A 21,597-nucleotide genomic window follows, 5' to 3' on the forward strand; every position below is an offset into this window, starting at 1 on the left:
GCCAGGAGGCCAGTGTCATGGGACTGAGGAGTACTTGTCAGGGAATAAGGTATAAGAAGACCAGAAAGGTAGGAGGGGACTAGATTATGAAAAGTTTTGAATGCCAAATGGAGCATTTTGTATTTGCTCCTAAAGGCAATAGGAAGCTACTAGAGTTTATCAAATGGTGTGCATGACATGATCATTTCATCAAATCATGTCACGATGATCATGTGATCGATTAGGGTGAGAGATTTTAGAGTGGGGAGACACCTTAGGGGTGATCTCATTTGGAAGATGAGGTGGTCTGGGGGTTTAAATGACTTTGCCCACATCCTACAGGTAGTAGTGGGGCAGAACCAGGATTCCAGTGGAAGTCTCCAAATCCAGCATGGTTTCTATTGTATTACTTCTTTCCATAGAACTGGAATGGAATCGTAGACATCAGCTCTTCTAATGCTCTTACTTTATAGAGAAGAAACCGAGGTTTGAAGAAGGAAAATTAATCTGACTTATATTGCACGGCCAATTAATGCCCGAGGTGGCTAGAACTAAGATCTTATGGCTGCTAATTCCAGGGCTCTTTGAAGACCCTTGATTGAATTGTGCTTGGCATTGGGGATACAAGCAGTGATGTGTTGGAGCCAACTTGTACAAGAGAGATGATTGTTAAATTTTCAGTGTGAACATTTATACCTCAGCTATCAGCAAATGCCACAAATCAGGCTTTGACTTGTTTTGTTGATTGTCTACCAGGTGTAGGGAACCTGCGGCCTCAAGGCCACATGTGGCCCTCTAGACCCTCAAGTGCAGCCCTTTGACTGAATCCCAACTTCACAGAACAAATCCCCTTAATAAAAGGATTTGTTCTGTAAAACTTGGACTCAGTCAAAATGCTGCATCCAAGGACCTAGAAGGCCACATGTGGCCTCAAGGCTGCAGGTTCCCTACCCCTGAGAGTCTAGCCTTAAGAAAGGAATGAAGGAAACTTAAAAGGGTGATGGGTGTGAAAGTTGTTTTTTTTTTTTAATTTCTGTAGAGTCTCTTGTTAAACATTTACTAATCCACTCCTGAATACAAGGAAGAATAAAATATAGTTCCTTCTATCAAATGTAGCTGGAGAGACAAGATTTACTCACACAAAAATGAGTGACCCAAGATAAAATATTACCAAATGTAAGAATGTGGGGAATAGAGTGTATTCACTGTAGGGGGAGAGTACTGTGGCCTGGAGTAATCCAGGGAGGCTTTCTAGAAGAGGAGGTGCTTGGACTGGGCCTCAAAGGGTGAGCAGAGTATAGATGAGTGGAGCAAGGGTATGAGCCAAAGGGAAATGGTGGGAGTGAGAATGGTATGGATATCCTGCTGTCTTGGCGGCCTTCAGAGCCTTCTGGCCTCTTTCAGGATAGCATATCAAATCATGTTCCTGGGACTGATTTTGATTTTGTGACTTTTTGGCTTTGGGGTGTGTGGGGAGTATTCCAAAGCCTAGTAAGGAAGCCACTCCAACTCCTGTTTTCAAGTCTTCCTGGTAAATGCCAAGCCCATTTTGAGAAGGCTAGTCCTGCCATCTCTGCTGTCTCAATTCAACTCAGTTAAACCTTTATTAAGCACCTACTGTGTGCCAGGCACTGGGCTAGGTGCTGGACACACAAAGACAAAACCGAAACAGTCCCTGACTTCAAAGAACCTACATTCTGCTTGAGGGTGGTGTCGGCAATATGCAATACAATGTGTCTCCTGCCTATGTGATCCTGGGCTAGACAATTAACCTCTCTGGGCCTCAGTTGCTTAATCTATAAAAGGAGGGGTGTTGGCACAGATAATTTCCAAGGTCCCTTCTAAGACTCTATGATCTTTGAATATATATCTATATCTATATATATAAAACAAGGGAATAGGGAGAGATCATAAATAACTGGGAAGGGTAATTAAAGAAATTTTATGTAGCAGGTGATACCTAAAGTTGAGGATTATGAGAGGGGTAGGTGAGGAAGGAGGGTATTCTAGAGGCAGAGACCCCCTGGTGTGAATGCATAGAGCACAGAGATAGAGCATCAAGTTTGGAGACTTGCTAATATGTCTGGTTTTTTAGTGGATAGGGAAAGAATAAGGATTTATATAGTGCCTATTAAATTACCAGGCACTGTATATAATTACAAATATTATCTCATTTGATCCTCACAACAACCCTATAAGGTAGGTGCTATTATTATCGCTATTTTACGGTTGAGGAAACTGAGATAAAGAGAGGTTAAGTGACTTGCCCAGGGTCACACAGCTAGGAAATGTCTGAGGCTGGATTTGAACTCAGGTCTTCCTGACTCCAGGCCCGGACTCTATCTACTGTGCTGCCAGCTGTCTCAAGGACTTCACATGTGAGTGGGGGAGACAGTACAGATGCTTTCAGCTACAAGTCAGGTGGAAAGGCCCAGTGGTCCTTAGGATGCTGCTGCAAAGCAGATGGTAACTCATTTTCTTTAATGTCATTTCAATTGATAAAAATCATATCCATTTCTGATGTTGAATAATTTGACCATGCCAAGGACCTTGATGGTGAGAAGTCTTTTCTAGGCCTTCAGTAGCTGTGGCCAGGTGAAGGAGTTAATAGTGGGGAGCCACGGAAGGTTTCTGAGCAGAGGAGTGACACGGTCAGACCTGGGCCTTAGATTATTTTGGCAGTTCTGTGAAAGATGAATTAGGTGGAGAGTCAGAAAGTGAAATTAATTAGGAGGTCACAATTTAGTAGTCAATGGTAAGACGTGATATGAGCCTAAGATAGGGTGATAGCGGTGTTAGTTAGACAGGAATGTTTCCAAGAGATAACATGGAAGAAGACCCCCAAAGACCAGGAGTCATGGGCACCAAGGCAGAAGAGATCATCTGGAAGGAGAGGCCAACAATATTAAAAGCTGCACAGAGGGAGGATGAGGACTAAGAAAAGGGCATCAGATTTAGGAGGTAAGGACCTTGTGACCTTGGAGGGGCAGGTAGGTGTGCAGTGGCTAGAGTGCCAGGCCTGCAATCAGGAAGACCCGAAATCAAATCCAGCCTCAATCATTTACTAGCTGTGTGACCCTGGGCACTTGTTTGCCTCAGTTTTCTCATCTGTAAAATGAGCTGGAGAAGAAAATGGCAAACTGCTCCAGTATCTTTGTCAAGAAAACCCTAAATGGGATCGTGAAGAGTCGAACATGATTAAAACAACTGAACAATAACAACAACAGTGACCTAGGAGAGAGAGCAGCTTCAGAGGAGTAATGAGGCAGACGCTGAGAAGGGAGTGGGTGGTGATGACGTAGAGGATTCTGATAATACTATCAGCAATAACAATAATAGTTGTTCTTATTTTTATATCACTCCAAGGTTTGTAAACCACCATCCATATATCTCCCTTAATTCTCACAACAGCCCTGTGAAGCAGGTGCTATTATTATCCCCATTTTATTGATCAGGGCAGCGGGAGATGCAAATTAGCTGACCATGGTTATCAGTTGCTTGGGGACCTTCTCCATTCCCAGGGCCTATGATGATGCAGGAAAGTATTGGGGTTCTAGTTCCTTTCCAATCCCTGAGGACTTGGGTGATTGTGGGAGGGAGGGGAAGCCAAAGATCGAGATCTTCAGGGACTTTATACATGGGAGGGAGAGGAAGCCAAAGATCGAGGTCTCCAGGGACTTTATACATGTGACAGCAGCTCTGTCCCAAAACGAGGCACAGCTAAAAGGTAGCCTCCACATGCAGCCTGCACTCGGCTCTGTGTCACGGCCGATGGCCGATCCTCTAGTCCTTAAGATTGTTGGTGAATGAAGCCCTGGTCCTTCTGGTGCTCATTCTGGTATATAAGGCCCAGGGTAAGCCTGTACTTGGCCCTTGCCTGAGGTTCCACTGTTTATCATTCCAGGTGTGATGTCTGACATATGGGGGCAGAATGCTTCTACTTTCAAGTCACAGACAATAAAAAGCCTTGTATTCCAGAGCAAGGAAACTTACTGGGGATCAGGGGTATGTGGATTCTGCTCCAGGATCCCTTTCTCAATGGATGAGGGTCCCTGACACTCAGTCAGCTTTTGAGGAAAGGCTTGGTTTTACTCTTTATTGGGTCTGAGGTTTTTGTTGTTGTAAAGTCATGTCTAACTCTTTGTGACCCTATGAACTATAGTGCCCATGGAGTTTTCTTGGCAAAGATACTGGAGTGGTTTGCCATTTCCTTCCACAGTGAATTAAGACAAACAGAGGTTAAGTGACTTGTCCAGGCTCACACAGCTGGTAAGGGTCTGAGGTCAAATTTGAATTGGGTCTTCCTGACTCCAGGCTCAATGCTTTATTCACTGAGCCACCTAGCTGCCTCCTGAAGTTTTTTCATCCCCTAAATTCATAGACCCCATCTTGATCCTGCCTCAGTTTCCAAAGAAACAAAGCAATGTGCTATAGTTGGGATCCCTATGGCCTCTCCCAGGGACCCCATCTCCCCCCACCCATCTCAGAACAATTTGCATCTAGAAAAAGTTCCTAGGGAGAAATAATTTTTTAAAAAAATGTTTCTTGGGCAAAAACTGCAGAGGAGGACTGTAGTGAAACAAACACTTGCTCTGTATATTTCTGGGCATAGAAGAAGCCAAAATTCTCGGAATCTGATCACTGGAGGTTAGCAAGAGTTGCCGCCCACCATCTCACTGGGATTTGGAGGATAAATCAAGTTGGATACTTCAGGCCTTCTTGAAATCACTTTCTTTATTTCCTTCCCTGATCCCTACTTCCTTGTCTCTCTTTCTCTTCTCCTTCCTTCTCTCTTCTCTCTCCCCCTCATTTTATCCTTCCCCCCTCCATTTGCTCCCCTCTCTTTCCTTCATTTACTCTTCTCCCTCCTCTTTTTGTCTCCTCTCTGTCTCTGTCTCTCCCACCCCACCACCCTCCCTGCTGCTCTGGCCATTCCACTTGGAATGGCAAATAGAGGCATCCTTAGCAATGGGATGTGATACCAGGGCCTGGGTAGCCAAACACTAGGTATCCCTTCTTTTGCCCTTTCCATCTCCACCCCCTCAAAATGGGAGGAAAAAACAATAATTGGGGTGACAGTCATTTTCCTGGGGAGACTTCCAGTGAACCTCTTTGGGGGCGGGGTTCTCTGCCTCGGTCACTTCCAGGTATTCTGATGTCATGGGGCAAGCTAGTATTACCTTGCCTGACCCATTTTTCTTTCTCCTCTCCTTATAGTAATGAGTTCAGCAGGCTGGTAGCGGAGGAGTATCTCAGCTTCTTTGATTTCGCAGGCCTGAGCCTGGATAGAGCACTCAGGTAAGCAAACGGCCCGGAAACAAGGGACCACGATTCCATGATGGGTCTGGCTTCTAGTCCCTGCACTGTCACTGACTCATTGACCAGTTGGATGATTTTGGACAGTAAATACCTCTCTCTGGGCCTCAGTTTCCCCATCTGTTAATGGGGAGGGGAGAGATAATGACAACTATGGGCTCAGCCCAAGTGCCATTTCCAGAAAAAGAACTGTTTCTCCATTTGTTAGTAATCCCCTCCCCCACCATTGTATATGCTTTGTGTGTATTTTGTATTTATTTGTTTTTCCCCCAGGTGAATGAAAGCCACCTGAGGGTAGGAATTGCAGGAATTATTTCATTTTTATTTTTTTTATCCCCTTCACCTAGCACAAAGTTGGTGTTTAAAAACTGCTTATGGGATTGAATCAAACATATGTTTTGTCTACCTCCCTCACAGCAATGTTGTGAGGTTCAAATTAGAGTCTCATTAGAAACTCCTGTGCAGGCGCAGAGGCCACAAAGAGGTTGTTTACACTTTATAGGGTATCTAGGAGTGGGGGGAAGGGGAGGACTCATGGACCTCATAGATCTCTTAAAGCGGGAGGGAAACTGAGAGAGTGTTCTAGCCCATGGGCACCAAACCATTTTTGTGTCATGCCCCACCCCTTTGGCAGGCTGCAGAAGCCTATGTACTCCTTCTCAGAACATGTTTTTAAATGCATAAAATAAGATACACAAGATAGATTAGAAAGGAAACCAAAAGTTAGTGAAAATTAAGTCGCCCTTTTTTCCTACCCAAGTTCATGTAATCCCTGAAACCTATCCACAGCTCCCTTGGGAGTCTGGGGACCCTGGGTTCTTAACCTGGAAATGGCATTTGGGCTGAACCCTTAATAGACCCATAATTATTATTAATTATTATTATCTTCCCCCTTACTCAGGCAACCCCCTCATTTTACAGTGAAGAAAAGTAAGCTTAGAGAAATTTGAGTACCTTGCCTAAGGTCACATAGATATTTGTGTCAGTGATAGGCCTAGGGCTCAGTCTTGGGAGTCAGCCCCCCCACCACTCCCTTGCAGATTTTCAGGGGTCCTGGTCACTCACCTCAGGGTCTAGAAAGGAGACAAGTTTTAAAAAGAAAGAAGATGCCTCTTTCCCTGCCTGAGTCTATGGCCTGAGATGACTTGGGCACCCAAGGTCATTGATGCCAAAGTGATTCTTTTGAAGTTTCTCCTTGATGCAAACACGAGCTGCATTAGTGTCTCAGTTGCCAAAAGTATAGTCAGATGGTATTCTCTGAATTGGCTAGATCATACCGGGAGTACTGTATCCAGTTCTTGGTATCACATGTTAAATGGGACATCGATAAACTGGAGTGCCACTGAGCAAGGGAACTTGAAATTCAATTTAGTTTAATTCAACAGGCATTTAATAAGCATATATTATGTGGCAGGTACTTTACTAGGCTCTGGGGATACAAAAATGGAACAATTCCTACCCTCAAGGAGTTTACATTCTAATAGGAGAAGTATGCAAGTAAATATAAAATACAAGACATTCCAAAAGTCTTAGTGCAGATGTATGCTATTAAAACTGCCCTAATAGTTTTGGGACATGCTGTAATAGTCAAAGGAAATATACTTGTTAAGCACGTTGTAGTGGGCATTCATTCCTCTTGGGTATGGATTGGTCTGGATGGCCACCGAGGTCTCTTCCAACTCTAAATTCTGTAATTCTGTGATTCTGAGGAAGCAAATGTCCTGATGGAGACGGCACTAATATTGAGGGGATCAGAAAAGTCCTCATGTGGCCCTTGAACTGAGCCTTGAAGGGAGGTAGGGATTCTAAGTTGTAGTGATGAGGTCACACAGCATGCCAGGCTTGTGCAAAGGGGTGGAAGTTGGAGATGGAGACCATGTCTTACAAAGAACTCTCGAAGCAACTGCAGAGCTTTAGCCCAGGGAGTAGAGCGTACAAAAGCCCTTCTTCCAGTCTTTAAAGGGCTGTCATCTGGGAAAAGGAGAGACAAATTCTCTGTGCAAAGAACTAGGATTGGTGGGTGGGAGCTACAGGGAGGAACATTCCAGTTGAATATAAAGATGAATTTTAAAAATAGTCATTTGAACTTTCCAACAATGGAATGGACTGTTTCAAATGGTAGAGAGCTGCCCATCACTGGAAGTACTTAAGCAGCTCACCAGATCTCTGATCTTGGGTAGTATAAAAGAAGATTCATGTATGGGGTGAGTGGTTAGACTAGGACAGATGATCTCTAAGATTCCTTTCAATTCTGAGCTTAGAGTGACTATGACTTTTAATACCTGGGCCTGGGAAGGCTAGGGAGGGGGGAGGGGAAGAAGTGCTCTGCTCTTTGACTGTAGGGCAACCTGGTAACTTGCCCCGCAAAGGTATAGATGTGGCAGTGGCTCATGAGGTTCTGAGGTCCCTTGTCTATGGTATGTGTGCTTCCTTACAGGACCTTTCTGAAGGCCTTTCCCCTGATGGGGGAGACTCAGGAGCGGGAGAGAGTTCTTACCCACTTCTCCAGGAGATACCGACAATGTAACCAGGGAGAGAACACCTCAGAAGGTATGACCATCCTGCTTGGCTGACAGAGAGCAAGTCTACTCCCATTTTTCTGGCAGAAAGAGTACAGGGCATGGAGCCAGGAGATACCTGGCTTCAAATCTTAGTTCTGACCCTTACTAGCTTGAGGACCATGGATTTAATTTCTCTGAACCTCAGTTTCCTCATCTGTGAAACAGGAACAAAGGACACTTGTACTATCTACCTCATAGGATCATTTAAAGGAAGATACTCGGTAAATTTGTATAATGTGAGGAGCAATTGCTAATTTGACTAGGGGCAGCTGCCTATAGGCTAGTGTTTGGGGAGCATTGAAAAAACCCCAAGATTTCCCCCCAAATATCTTCCCTATTGGCGTGTCACCATGCCCAGGACTGTGAGCCTTGAAGACTCTTTGGTCTTCCAGAATTTTGTATTAAAATGCACCTATCTCATAAGGAGTGTAACATGATGAAAAAAGTTCTCTGTGGCCTGAAGAATCATCTAGGAGGGGGCAGCTAGGGGGAGCAGTGGATATAGCACAGGCCCTGAAGTCAGGAAGACATGAGTTCAAATGTGGTCTCAGACACTGTGTGACCCTGGGCAAGTCACTTAATTCGGATTGCCTCCAATCAAACAAACAAACAAAAAAACACATTCTAGGAGGAGGGAAAGCCCCCACCCCCTGAAGGAGGTGGAGGCTCTCTGACTGGTCCCTAGGGAATGACCCAGGACCAGAGCACAGAGGCCCTACTAAAGTGGGGCTTTCATCAAGGGGCACAAGGCAGCCATGAATGTGAACACCTGGAGAGGAAATGCCCAAAGGGGAAGCTTCTCCTTGCATGAGCTGAGCTTCCGTGGGGAGAGCATTCATTCATTCAACAAATATTTTTAAGCAGTTACTATGGGCAAGAGAGGGAGTATGGCATAGTTCATGAGTGTCGGCTCCAGCAGCAGTAAAATTTGAATCCAAGTCCTGCCTCCGACAGACAGTAGTAGCTTAATGACCCTGGGAAAGTCACTTACTTCTCAATGCCCCAGACAACTCCCTAAGATTATCAGTTGCAGAGCAGGTGGCAACCTGCATTAGTGGAAGGCATTCCCTCATCTGAGAGTTCCCTATTCCAATGAAATCACAGGTCCACTTCCTATCCCTTAGTTCATTCAGAGCTAGGTTCTGAAGGAAATACAAAGTTTAGACAGGTTGTGCTTGTTATATTCTTATGGGGGATCTGATATGCACACAGAAAACCCTAAGACACAATCATAATAGCATTCCAGAGCTACAAATGAAGTACTATTTGAGAGCTGAAGGAGAAAGTTGTTTCTATTTGGGGGGATCAGGGAAGGCTTCAAGGAGGAGGTAATGGAATTTGTTTTGGGTATCAGAAAGCAGACAGGAGTTCTAGAAGGGAGGACATTCTAGGCATGGAGAGTATGATGAACAAAGACAAGGGGACAGAAATCTTAGAGCAAAGTCGGGGGATGGAGAATAGAGCAACCTGACTGGAGCATAGAGGAGTATGAGAGAGGGCAGGAAAGGCTCATGCCTTAGGGCCCCTGGGACTCCTAGGTCTGAGTTGGGGTTACTGGCCCCATGTCTGTGGTTCTTAGAGCCCAGGGCAAAGAGATTACAATCAAAATCCATACCAATAATAATAGTAAGGGGCAGCTAAGTGGTACAGTGGATAGAGTGCTGGGCCTGGAATCAGGAAGACCTGAGTTCAAATCTGGCCTCAGACACTTAGCTGTGTGACCCTGGGCAAGTCACAACTCTGTTTGCCTTAGTCTCCTCATCTGTCAAATAAGCTGGAGAAGGAAACGGCAAACCATTCTAGTATCTTTGTCAAGAAAACCCCAAACAGGGTCATGGAGAGTTGGTTATGACTGAAATGACTCAACAACAACAAAAAATAATAGTAATTTCATACACTTGCATCACAATTACCAGCTACAGAGAGTTATTCACACCTATGACCTTTTATCGGATATTCCCAATAGTCCCATGAGGGAAGTCAGGCAGGTATTAGATAGAGGCTTGACCCTTAACTTCATTGGGATGAGGAAGCGCCTTTTACCCATGCAGGTCGACATCTTCTCTTCAATTTATAGTAGGAGAGGGTTGCCTAGAACACTGAGAGGTTAAGTGACTTGGGAGGTGGGTGGCAGATATTATCCCCTTTTTCCAGATGAAGAGACCAAGGCCCAGAGTGGTTAAAAGACTTACCTGAGGACACACAGCTAATAAGTAGACAAATCTGGGGTTGAATACAGTTCAGCATTCCTTCTCCCCAATTTTTATTAATGTCTGTGCTTTTTAAAAATATCACAACCATTGCTGTGCAACCCTTCCTTATACCAGATGTACCCTGTGGCTAATGGGGGCTCAACAAGGAGATTCTGGGTTTACAGAGACTTGGATGCATCCTGGAATTGGGTCTGACCCCAAAGTGAGCGAGTGCGTGTGTATGTGCACGCGTGCGTGCGTGCGTGCGTGTGTGTGTGTGTGTGTGTGTATGTTGGAAGCAGGCTTTCCTTTCTCTGGTTCTGCCCCCCACCCAGGAGCAATTTCAGGGAAATTGCTAAAACAAAGCTTAGGCATAACTCCTATTTAGGGTCTCCCCCAAATCTGGGGAATAGGGTTCCTTGTAGAAAAGATATTCATTATGTAATATGTATAATAAGGCACTCGTTGTACCATATGGACAGCAAGCAAAGACCAACAGTTTATTATTTTTTTCTGCCACAGACACTGCACAAGATACAAGTGCATGAATCAATCCTGAAACGTAAACTATGTCAAATAGTCCATTGCACTCATTATCCTCCCTGTGGGAGGCCAAGGCCCTGGGCGGGATGGCTGGATAGACGTTCCCCATTCCCATTCATCTGCAGGGTTGGAGCAGCCCAGCGGTCCCGGTCTCCTGCCTAGTGGGCCATGGCTTGCTTTAGTCCTTCTCCTGTGGGTGGTGCTGTTCTCCTCGGAGAAGGGCACCATGCTGCTGTGGAAAGCTCCTCCCTCGAGTTAGCTCATGCACGGATCCCAGGCTCAGGGAAGCTTGACCATGGCTGGAGGTTACCGCCTAGGCTGGGAGGGCCATTTCTCAGGATTGCTGGTTGCCAATCAGTGCTCCAGGCAAGGGACAGAAAGGCAGGAAGGCAGCCAGGGTCCAGCCTAGCCAGCGCTCTCCCAAAGTCATGTACTTAAGCTGCAAGCTGTCATTGGTCATTGCCTGGGGTGGGGAGGGGAGAGAAGTCTTCTCCATTCCCCCCATTCCACCCCACCCCCCTTCCTCATTGCTGGAAATCCAAGGGAAAGAAAGTGCCAGCAAAAAAGAGGGCACAAAAAGAGAGAATGATGAAGCTGTTTCCACAGCTCTTATGGCCTGATTGGGTCCATCCTCCTGACTCACATGAGTCCATCCCCCAGAATCCCAGTGTCCAATCATCTTTCACCCCTCCCCCCAGTCATGGGGGTCAACCAAAAGTTGCTGTGTCATCCTGGAAAAGCACATGCCCCCTCAGCAGGGGGCCAGGGGAAGGACCCCCATTTCAGCAAGTTAGGGGTTCCCCAATCACACAAAGAAAGGCAGTCAAGCAAAGCCAATTCAGAAACTGTTTCTATCAATGTCTTCCATATCTGGCATCGTAATTAGTCACCTGCCCTCTGGATTCAATATTGCTCGTTGAATTTATTCTAAATTCAGTGGCCTTTTTGGGGTATAGTTTTAAAAAAACATTATTTTAATCAGAGTATATATTGTTTCAAGTGTTCTTTCCACTATATCATGCTGTTTCTTTGCCCTGACTGTCATCTTTATCCATTCTGGGCATTCTTCGACCAACCTCCCATGCCCTCTCAACAGGCAGAAGTAACCCAGTGTACTGGGGTTGGGTTCTCCTAGAGGAGGGCTCCCTGGGCTGTGTTGGTAACCAGATGTCCTGGGTAACAGGAAAGGGAAGGGAGCCAAAGCTGAGGGCTGAGGGCCACCTGCCTCTGCTGTGTTTCAGATGGGATTCACACGCTTACCTGTGCCCTGATGCTGCTCAACACGGACTTGCATGGACATGTAAGTGCAGATGGGGAAGAAGAGAAAGGAGACAAGGGAAGGGGGGTTGGTGGATAAAGGCAAAGGCCAGTATGCAGAACAAAGATGCAGGTCTGGACCAGCCCAGGGAACCCATGTGGAGCTCCTCTGTCTGTCCCTCGGCCCAACTCCCTAGGAGGGCAGGTGAGCCTTGGCTAAGATACAAGTGGTTGGTGGATTCCCTTGGGGTGATGGGCATTGGCTGGCTCTCTCCTGGAGGTGTTGAGACAGAACTCCAGGAAACAGGACTGAGGGCAGGTTGGGGTATTCTCAGGGGCCAGGACCCTGCTGCTCATTGATTCTGAGGCTCTTGCTCAATCAACTTCCAGGGTGGGGGAGAAAGATGGCAGCTAGTGGTGGCCTTGCCTAAGACATAGAAAAAAGCTACTGAATCTCAGGCAGGTTGGACTTTATTTCTTATTTAGAATGAGTGTGGGCCCAGGAATGCCTGGGGTGGAATCTGATTTCAACTGCTAGCTAGCTGTGTGACCATATATGGGCAAACCAGTTACCCTCTCTCAATTTTAGTTTCCTGATCTGTAAAATGGGAATAACTATAGCTCTTATCTCACAGAATCATTATGAGGATCAAATTTGAAAATGTGTATAAAGCACTTTGTAATCCTTAAACTTAAAGTGCTATATAAATATTAGCTATTATTATTTTCTTCCCTTGTTCTCTTTTTCTTTCTCTTCTTCTGACTCATCAGATACTATGTTTTAATGTAGTATTCCTGGTAGATAGAGCAGGGAATTAGGAGGTCTGGGTTCTTGACTTTCTGTATGATTTCAGTTACCCTTCTCTGAGACTCTGTTTTCTCTGCTTGTGAAATGGACAGGCGTGTCTCTAATGGTCCCTGACTCTTGTCTGTGGTGAAGCTGAGTTTCTGAGGGTTGATAAGACAAGCCTTATGAAGGCATTTTAACGAAAACCCAACTGGTTCCAGCTGTGAGGTCACCCCAGAACTGGCTGGACCCTTTTGAAGCTATGAAGCCCAAGGCTGATTTACTCACTCTTGGTGGGCTATAGCAGAGAACTTCCAGGGGCCTCCTCTGGAGCTGAGATGACTCAGCTCTACAGCTCTGGTCTCTTTCTCATGTCTAACCACCTGTCTTTTCTCATTTTCCTGCTGTGGGGCCCATGAGCTAAGGTGTGCATGGGCCCTCTGGGCTCCACAATGCTTGTGCACCCCATAACTTGTCTGGACAATGAGTGCCCTGGATGGGCAGAGCTGCCACTGGCCTGGCTCCCTTGGCAGAGCCAAGCCTACTCATTAACTTCTCCCTCTTCTCTCTGTCTGCTCCGGGATCCCCTCTTTCCGTTATCTTGCTCTTTACCAGGTGGTAAGTGTAGGTGGGGGAAGTGCATGTCTCTTTGTGTATCCCATCATACCCTTCCTGCCTGTCTTTCCAACTATGCTTTGGGTCAAATCACTCTTTTCCTTTGTCCTCATCCATCATGGGTTCTCCTCTGTCTCCTTGGCTTTTTTGGATTTCTCATGAGCAATTTTGGTGCAAGATGTGGTGTGAAAGGTAGAGACATATGATGCAAGTGGAAATTTGGGGGTCCCTGTGCATCTAATTTATGTATGCTGTCTCAATCCTCCGTCAGTGCTGAGGTTTGCCTTTAATGTCTCAGCCTCTCCTCTCTCTCTGAAAAGGAAACTTAAGATGAGTGGGGTTAAACTAAGTCCTGGTAAAAAAAAAATATATATATATATATACACATCCTGAGTGTAGAATGAGTGTTTGGAGTTGTAGAAAGAACTCTGGCTTTGGAATCTGGAATCAGGAGATCTGGGTTTCAACATGCCTACGGGACTTACTGGGGCAGCTAGGCGGTGTGGTAGATAGGGCACTGGGCTTAGAATCAGAAAGATTTATCTTCCTGGGTTCAAATTTGGCCTCATACACTTACTAGCTGTGGGACCCTGGGCAAGTCACTTAACCCTGTTTGCCTCAGTTTCTTCTAGTAGCAAAATGAGCTGGCAAAGGAAATGGCAAACCGCTCCAGTATCTTTACCAAGAAAACCCCAAATGAGGTCACAAAGAATTGGAAATGACTGAACAGCAGCAAAAGAGACTTTCTAGCTACATGACCATGGAAATAAACCCCTTCCGTTTTCAGAGTTTTCATCTGTTAAATGGGGGTGATAATTCTTGCACTGCTTATCTCACATATTTTGGCAAAGGCCTTTGCAAGCCTTAATGTCTATACAAATTTTGAGTTATTATTATAAGTGCACATATGTTAAGTCTACCATCAGTGTAATCTGTTTGCTTCTATATTCATTTGGTTACATATTGCATCTGTTCTCATTAGGAGCTGATAGCACATCAAAGAGGTGTTAAAACACCATCACCCTTAGTTTGGGAATAAGAATAAACCCAAAGTGCAGTTGTTTACTAAGTTCAGTAAACACCCTTCTGGTGTGCTAAGAGTCCACTAATCTCACGGATAAATTATTAGATTGAGAATAGAATGTTGTCACAAGTACTGAACTATTTATTAATTGATTTTTGTGGACATTAGCCAATTGATAAACATTCAGTGTCCCAACTAGGGCTGGAGAGTTTTTCTGGGCATAGAATTTATGAAAAAGAGAGAATGAGTCTTGGGTTCTGCTGTCAGATTGGAGCCAGAGAGAGAGCTTGCTTGCCATTGCATTTGGATGAGAACACCTCAGCCTCAGTGGTGTGAATGGGACTGAGACAGCTTCTACCTAATGGGTCCTTGAAACTCTAACCCTTTTGAAAGCCTGAAGGTTCTGGGTTAGAAAGTACCTGGACTGGGAGGGGATGCCAGTGTTTATAATCAACTTTTAGTTATCCACCACAATGCATACACTGAGTCATTCATTTCATGCATTCAACAAACATTTATTCATTTCCTATCATGTGTAAAGTACTGTACTAGGTACTATGATGTGAGTGAGGGGCAGTCTGGCATAATGGATAGAATTCAGACTCAGGAATCAGAAAGACCTGGATTCCAATCCTGCTTACTAGCTGTGTGACCCATGGCAAGTCACTTAGGATTTCTTGGCCTTGGCTTCCTCACCTGTAGAACAAGAATAATACTACTTGCAGTACTTGCCTCACAGGATTGTGAGGATTAAATGAAGTAAGGCATGTGCAACACTTTGCAAATCTTAAAAGGCTATATAAATGTCAATTATTATTATTCTAAGGGAGGGGAGCAGAAACAGAAGTGAGAAAAGTTTATTTGACAGTCCACAACCTTGACATCAGGACCTGCCTTCCTCAATCCTCCCTCCACACCACACTGGGAAGCAGATAGGGCTCTGGGGAGAATGCTGGAACCTCACCCTTTCTGAGAGGCTGGGTCTCTGTTTGGAGCTTTCTTTCCCTTGTGGCAAAGCCTCAGAGGTGAACTGTGATGAGGAAGCCTCTCGCCTTCCTTCTTGACCTCCAAAATGGGAGTTGGGAGTAGAGCCCAGGAAGTTAGTAGAAGTCAGTCAATTATTGATTATTCACTTTACTAGAGGGGAAGCAGCAGGAGGGATACTCCCGAACACCAGAAAATCCCCAAATGACTTCTCTGAGCCTTGGAAATATATTATGTATTTTCCCCCTTTCCAGTTTCTCAGCTAATTCATCTATCCTTAATCTTTTTTTAAAAAATTGACTAATATTCAAATGAGTCTAAATCTCCTACTAGTAGAGTGGGCCAGAGTGAAAGGACTTGGATTAAAATTCCACTTCTTACGTTTATTCCATGTGAGACCTTGGACAATTCACTTAATTTCCCTGGTTTTCAGTTTCCTCATTCATAAAATGAGGGGCTTGGACTAGATGACCTCTGAGTTCTGGTCCAGCCCTAAATCTATGGTCCTATGACCTTTCTTTTGACCCTCAAACTTCGTCAAAGTTCTGCCCTACTTCTTGGTATTCCTTCTGTTCTTGAGTTGGGCAGGAGAGGACGGAGTCAGTCCCTGAACTGAGATGTATACAGTTCAAATCCCAGAAATGACTTACTCATATGGCCTTGAGTAAATCACTTAACCCCTCAAAGTCTGTTTCCTTGCCTGTAAAATGAGAGGATTGGATTAGGTGACCCCCAACGTCCTTTATAGCTTTAGGTCTATATGATCCTATGATCTTAACCTCTCCTTAGCTCGGTTTTTGGGAGAGTTATAGTAGCCGCAGATATTAATGGTCGGGCACATAGAGAACTGAGATCCAACTGAAATACCTTTCAGATACAGCCTCTCTACTCCAAGTGTCTTCCTTTGTACAGGATGGCAACCCTAGGTGTTCCCTCAATGGGACGCTATATACAAGTACAGAGAACCAAATCTATGTGACCATAGACAGGGCAGGTCTCAGGTTGGGAAGCTCAAGAGCTTCATCTTCCCCTTGGTGTTGGGACAAAGACCAATTACAGGTGGAGACAGAGGCCCTGAGCTCTCACCGGAGTTGCTGCGGAGCCTAGAGGTGCCGTGACTCCATGTTTTCCAATTAATCCTACATCTCCTAGATGGAAACTGGCTCCTTAAGTTATTGTCAAGTAATCATTCTCCCTCTCAGAGCGTGGGGAGGCAACTCATGGAGGGCAGTTCTGCAGAGTTTGCACTCTATCCAACTAAGCTCTCCCTTAGCTCCCCTCTGACCACCCTCGCTGGAAGTTATCTACGGCACAGGGGCAGGAAAGTGAGAGGAATGGGCTTAGGAAGTTGGATATGAGGCCTTTTTACTCTTTCTTTTCACCACCCTGAGGGAACTGCCTCTCTGGGCAGCCCCTTACCTAGCCTGAGCCACCTGCTCTCTGTGTTACAGAACATTGGCAAGAAGATGTCCTGCCAGCAATTCATTGCCAACCTGGATGGGCTGAATGATGGACAGGACTTTGCCAAGGATCTGCTGAAGGTACTTCTTTAAAGTCCTGGCCCTGACCTCAGTACAGCAGGAATCCCACCGTCTCCTGGTTGGGATTCCACTTTCCCTACTCTCCACTATCCCCCCATAGCCAGAGCTGAGATCCGCTCTGACCATTCTAAAGGACAACATTTTGGGTATTTTCTAGAAGCAGGCATGTGATAAGTCTGGGAAGAGGGAAAGGATATTAAAGAGAGGTTGAGGATTTTATTTATTGGGCAAATTCCCATTCAAGTCATGAATATATTGGTTTCCCTTAGTCAAGGAAACTGCTCTGCTCTAGACCACAGTTTCTTCTTTTTCTTCTTCTTTAAATCCTTTTCAAGGCTAACATGCTTCATCATCATCATCATCATCATCATCATTATCATCATCATCATCATCATCATCATCATCACTGTGGGTACAGGCAATGTCATTGAAATCAGTGTCAACATTATCATAATCAGATTTGCCATCATCATGGCCATTTTTACAAGCACCAGCAAATTTATAATCATCCTGAGCTACCTGTTGAGAGTCACTGTCATCACTGTTGTCATCATAGTTCTCTTCATCGTCATCATCATCTTCACCATTCTCACCCTCTTCACTTTCACTATCACCACCAATCATCATTATCAATGCTACCACCACCACCATTGCTATCAGCACCACTTCCACAACTGCCATAATTAATCATCATCACCATCACTGTCACATCACCAACCATCATCCTCATCATCTCCACCATTATTACCATGATCACCATCACTATCACCATTATCAACATCATCACCACCCACCAAATCTATATATCCAGTGCTAGTCTCTTTCCTGAGTTTCAAGTTTCACATGACCACTGGACATCTTCCTTTGGATGTTCTGTAGGTATCTTAAAGTCAACTTGTTTGAAATGGAACTCATCATCTATCCCATCTTTTCCACCCCTCTTTCTAACTTTTCTACCTTTGTTGAGGGTACTACCATCCTTCTAGTCACCCAGGTTTTCAGCACTGGAGTCATCCTCAACCCTTTCCTCTTCTTTACCATCCCTGTATACAGTTTCCTACTCTCATGGATTCTGAGTTTTGTGGATTCTCCACAACATCTTGAATTTATCCCCTTCTTTTCACTGATGAAACCATAGCTTAGTTCAGGCCTGTTGATCATTTCTCACCTGAACACAAAATAACTCCCCCCACCCCAGTCATCCTGCCTCTTTCTTCTATAATCTCTCCTATGTTACCTAAGAGGTATTCCTGAAGTGCCATCCCTGCTTAACAAGCTTCAATAGTTCCCCCTTTTTTTTGCCTCCAGGATAAAATCCAGACTTCTATTTGGCATTTAACACCTTCTGCAACCTAGTTTCAAAACCTGTCTTTTGAGAGTGATTTCACATTTATCCCCCTCACATCCTCAGGAGCTCCAGCCAAACTGGTCCCATTGCTGTTTCCTTGCATGCCCATCAATCAGTCTTCCATTTCCAGATTCCAGTATCCCATTGCACAGATTGTCACCCAAGCCTGATGTACACACTCCACACCATCTCCCAATGTCTTCAAACAGTGGTTTCAAACTCAAACAGAAAGAGATCCCTTCTTGGCCACATGTTGACTTAGAGAACCACAAATTAACATTATCTATATTGTATTTTGTGAAACATTTTTTCCAATTGTAATCTGGTTCAGCTGCACTCCCAGCTACTGATGGGCTCTGAATTTGGTGGTCTTAGGAAACCTACTTTCCTTTGAGGCTCCATTTAAATGCCACCTCTAGGAGGCCTTTCCTGATCCCCCCAGTTGCTAGAGCTCTGAGCCCCACTGAAATAACATGACATTTAGTTTGGATAGATTTTCTATTTACTTACCTGTGTGCCTGTTGTTTCCCCCAGTACAATATGGGCCCCTTGAGAGCAGTGACATTTTAATTTTTGCCTTTGTATCCCCAGGACCTAGCACAATGACTGGCACATAGTAGGTACTTAATATATATTAACTTAAATCACCAACCATCACTGAAATCCATTGTCACCATCACTCTCACCATTATCCCCATTTCCATTATCCCCATCACTATCATCGCCATTATGGACAGCAACATCACCACTATGATCATCATTGTCATAATCACCACAAGCCATCATGGCCACCACCAAAAAACACTTGTATTTGTTGATGTAGTACCGAATGAGATCCAATATCCCAGAACTTGCCCTTTAGGCATTTTGGGTCAAAGGCAAATTGATGGTGAATCCAAGGGAATGTGAGGGAAATGACCCTGAAGAGAACTATTTACAGAATCTGTCTGACTTGGCCAAGGCCTTCCTCACACAGAAACTCTCCTCAGGATCAGCTGGAGGGTGAAAAATGGCTTCAGCTCTTCTGGACTCTTCACTAGTGCTCCTTTTTCTTCTCCTTCCAGACACTATACAATTCCATTAAGAATGAAAAGCTGGAGTGGGCCATGTGAGTAGTGTTTGTGGCCCTGGGGTGTGTGGGAGGGTGCCTGACTGAGGTGTGGAATAAGTCCCTTGGGGCTCATTTCCATTTGGGGAAGGACAAGAGTGTTTAGGTCCTGAATGTCACCCGCTTCCTTCCCACTCTCCTAGGTCTTTGGAAAATTGGGAGCAGTGAAGAAGTGAAGGGATTGAGGTCATTAAGTCTAGAAAAGAGAAAATTTAGGCATCTGAATATTTGAAGAAGGGATGCCACAGGGACAAGGCATTAGACTTGTTTGGCCACCCAGGGAAGAATTAGAAAGTAGGGCAGAAGTTTCAGAGAAGCAGATTTTAGGAATATCTTCCTAATAATTAGTGCTGTCCAAAAATGGAGTGGATTGCCCTCAGGAAGTAGTTGGTGAAGACCTCACCGCAAGTCTTTAAGAAGTGGACAAGATAGCTTACTCATTAGTATATTACAGGGAGGTTTACCATTCAGGCAAGATCACTGAGTTCCCTTCCAGATCTGAGTGTGTATGTAGTATGTAGGGCACACCAATGAGATCCAATGAGAAGAAACCAGTTTGGTAGGACAGTGGGTTGGTGGACTGAGCTTAGTGTGTTGGTTTCTTATTGACATCATCATCACCAGTCATCATAGCCAACCACCCCCATATTTGCTGACATGGTACCAAATAAGATACAATATCCCAGATCCTGCCCTTGAGGAATTTAGGGTCTAAGACAAATGAATAGTGATCCATGTGATCCCTCACCATCTCAGAAAAAAGGTCCTAAGTGTGAAGTCCTTGGAGATCTCTCCTTGGTCCCCATTCCAGTTTGGTTTTAGTTAGATAGAGTTCAGTGCAGTTGGAGATCACACTAATAATAAGAGTTCCTAGGATTCTCCTCACTCTCTGTCCTATCAGCTATAAGGACAGAGCACTTCACTACTTTCTCTCTCAATTGTCCTATCTCATGAGGCCTCTCAATGGGGCTTCTTGGCCATAGTTTGCATTTAATTATTTACCTACGCTTCCATACTCTTCATCTCAAACAGAGAGAGGGATTGTAGATCTGGTCTGGGGATCTACTGATCCAAGAGCCAAGATCCCTAGTGGGGGAGGGGGAGGATCTAAAATTCTGTGATTCTCTGGCCAAGGATGGTGATCAGTATGAGGAGATCAGAAATCATTCAAGATCTATGATCATGGGTAGGGGAATCAGAATTAAGAGTCAGAACCTCTTTATCTCTTAGAGAAACTGTCCTGTCTCCCAGGGTAAGAACTAAGGTGAGGGCTAGAGAATGATCTTGGCTTACCCTACTCTTCTGGGGCCCAGGGAATGGACTGTTGATGAAGGGTATGGGGTGGGGGCTACAGATTCCCCTCCTCCCCCTCCCAGGGTGTGTGGGGGAGGCAGGGGCCATCCTGTGGTCCCAATCCCTGTGCTTCCCCAGTGATGAGGAGGAGCTGAGGAAGTCGTTGTCTGAGCTGGTGGACGACAAGTTCGGGCCTGGGGCCAAGAAAGTGACCAGGATCATAGACGGCAGCAACCCCTTTCTGGATATCCCTCAGGCGCTCAACGCTGCCACCTACAAGCATGGTGTGCTCACCCGGAAGACCCATGCTGACATGGATGGCAAGAGAAGTGGGTGCCTCTCCCTGGGGGCATTGTGGAGGAGGAGGGGGGAAGAGGAGAGGGGTGACAGGACAATGTTTGAGATGCCTTGCCTGGGGCCAGTTTCCTGAGGGAATACACGAGGAGGGTCTGGGGAAGTTCATATTATTTCACGGGTTAGGGTTGGTGGTCCCAAAAAAACCCTTACTCTTCCCTACCACCTCCACCCCCTGTTAACACAAAAATGTTGAGATGTGTACAGTGACTGGTACTGGGGCAATGCATGCTCACATCTGTCATCTTTGATCCTCACAGCAACACTAAGAGGTAGGTAAGGAAAAGGGATTATTCTCCCCACTTTTCCGAGGAGAAAACTGAGGCCCAAAGAGTGAAGTGACTTGTTCAAGGCTACAGAGTGAGTTGTAACAGAACTGGCACTTAAACTCAGATCCTAGTTCAGTGTCCTTTCTGCTAGAATGCATATGACTTCCCTAACTTTTTTTAACATTTTTAACATCTAACATTTTTTAACATCTTTTAAAAAAAAAAAAACCCTTATTCGATACTGTTTCTAAGCTGTATCATTTCTGAGGAGTAGTGAGTTCCCTGTTCAAACCTCCCCCATCCTCCTCTCAACTTCCTTTGATTTATCCCAAAGTTTTCACTCAATGCCAAGCTCATCCCATTTATCAGGATTTGGGGACTCTCTGGTTCCCTCTGCATCTATCTGAACATTAGCTCTATTCGTTG

The 21,597-nt window shown here is 45.1% G+C and overlaps 1 protein-coding gene across 3 annotated transcripts in view; it reads left to right on the top strand.

The window, feature by feature from the left end:
* PSD2 (pleckstrin and Sec7 domain containing 2) overlaps positions 1–21,597 on the top strand; it is a 72,654-nt gene that overhangs the window by 42,690 nt on the left and 8,367 nt on the right. For all 3 annotated transcript variants that reach the window (XM_027856503.1, XM_027856504.1, XM_027856505.1), the window contains 6 exons: positions 5,197–5,277; positions 7,733–7,845; positions 11,833–11,891; positions 16,710–16,799; positions 19,212–19,255; positions 20,687–20,877. In XM_027856503.1, coding sequence (XP_027712304.1) covers positions 5,197–5,277; positions 7,733–7,845; positions 11,833–11,891; positions 16,710–16,799; positions 19,212–19,255; positions 20,687–20,877 — 578 coding nt within the window. The remainder of the gene's footprint in view (positions 1–5,196; positions 5,278–7,732; positions 7,846–11,832; positions 11,892–16,709; positions 16,800–19,211; positions 19,256–20,686; positions 20,878–21,597) is intronic.

The sequence above is a fragment of the Vombatus ursinus genome, unplaced genomic scaffold (genome assembly GCF_900497805.2).
Source record: "Vombatus ursinus unplaced genomic scaffold, bare-nosed wombat genome assembly UNPS02011572.1, whole genome shotgun sequence".
Classification (NCBI taxonomy): Eukaryota; Metazoa; Chordata; class Mammalia; order Diprotodontia; family Vombatidae; genus Vombatus; species Vombatus ursinus.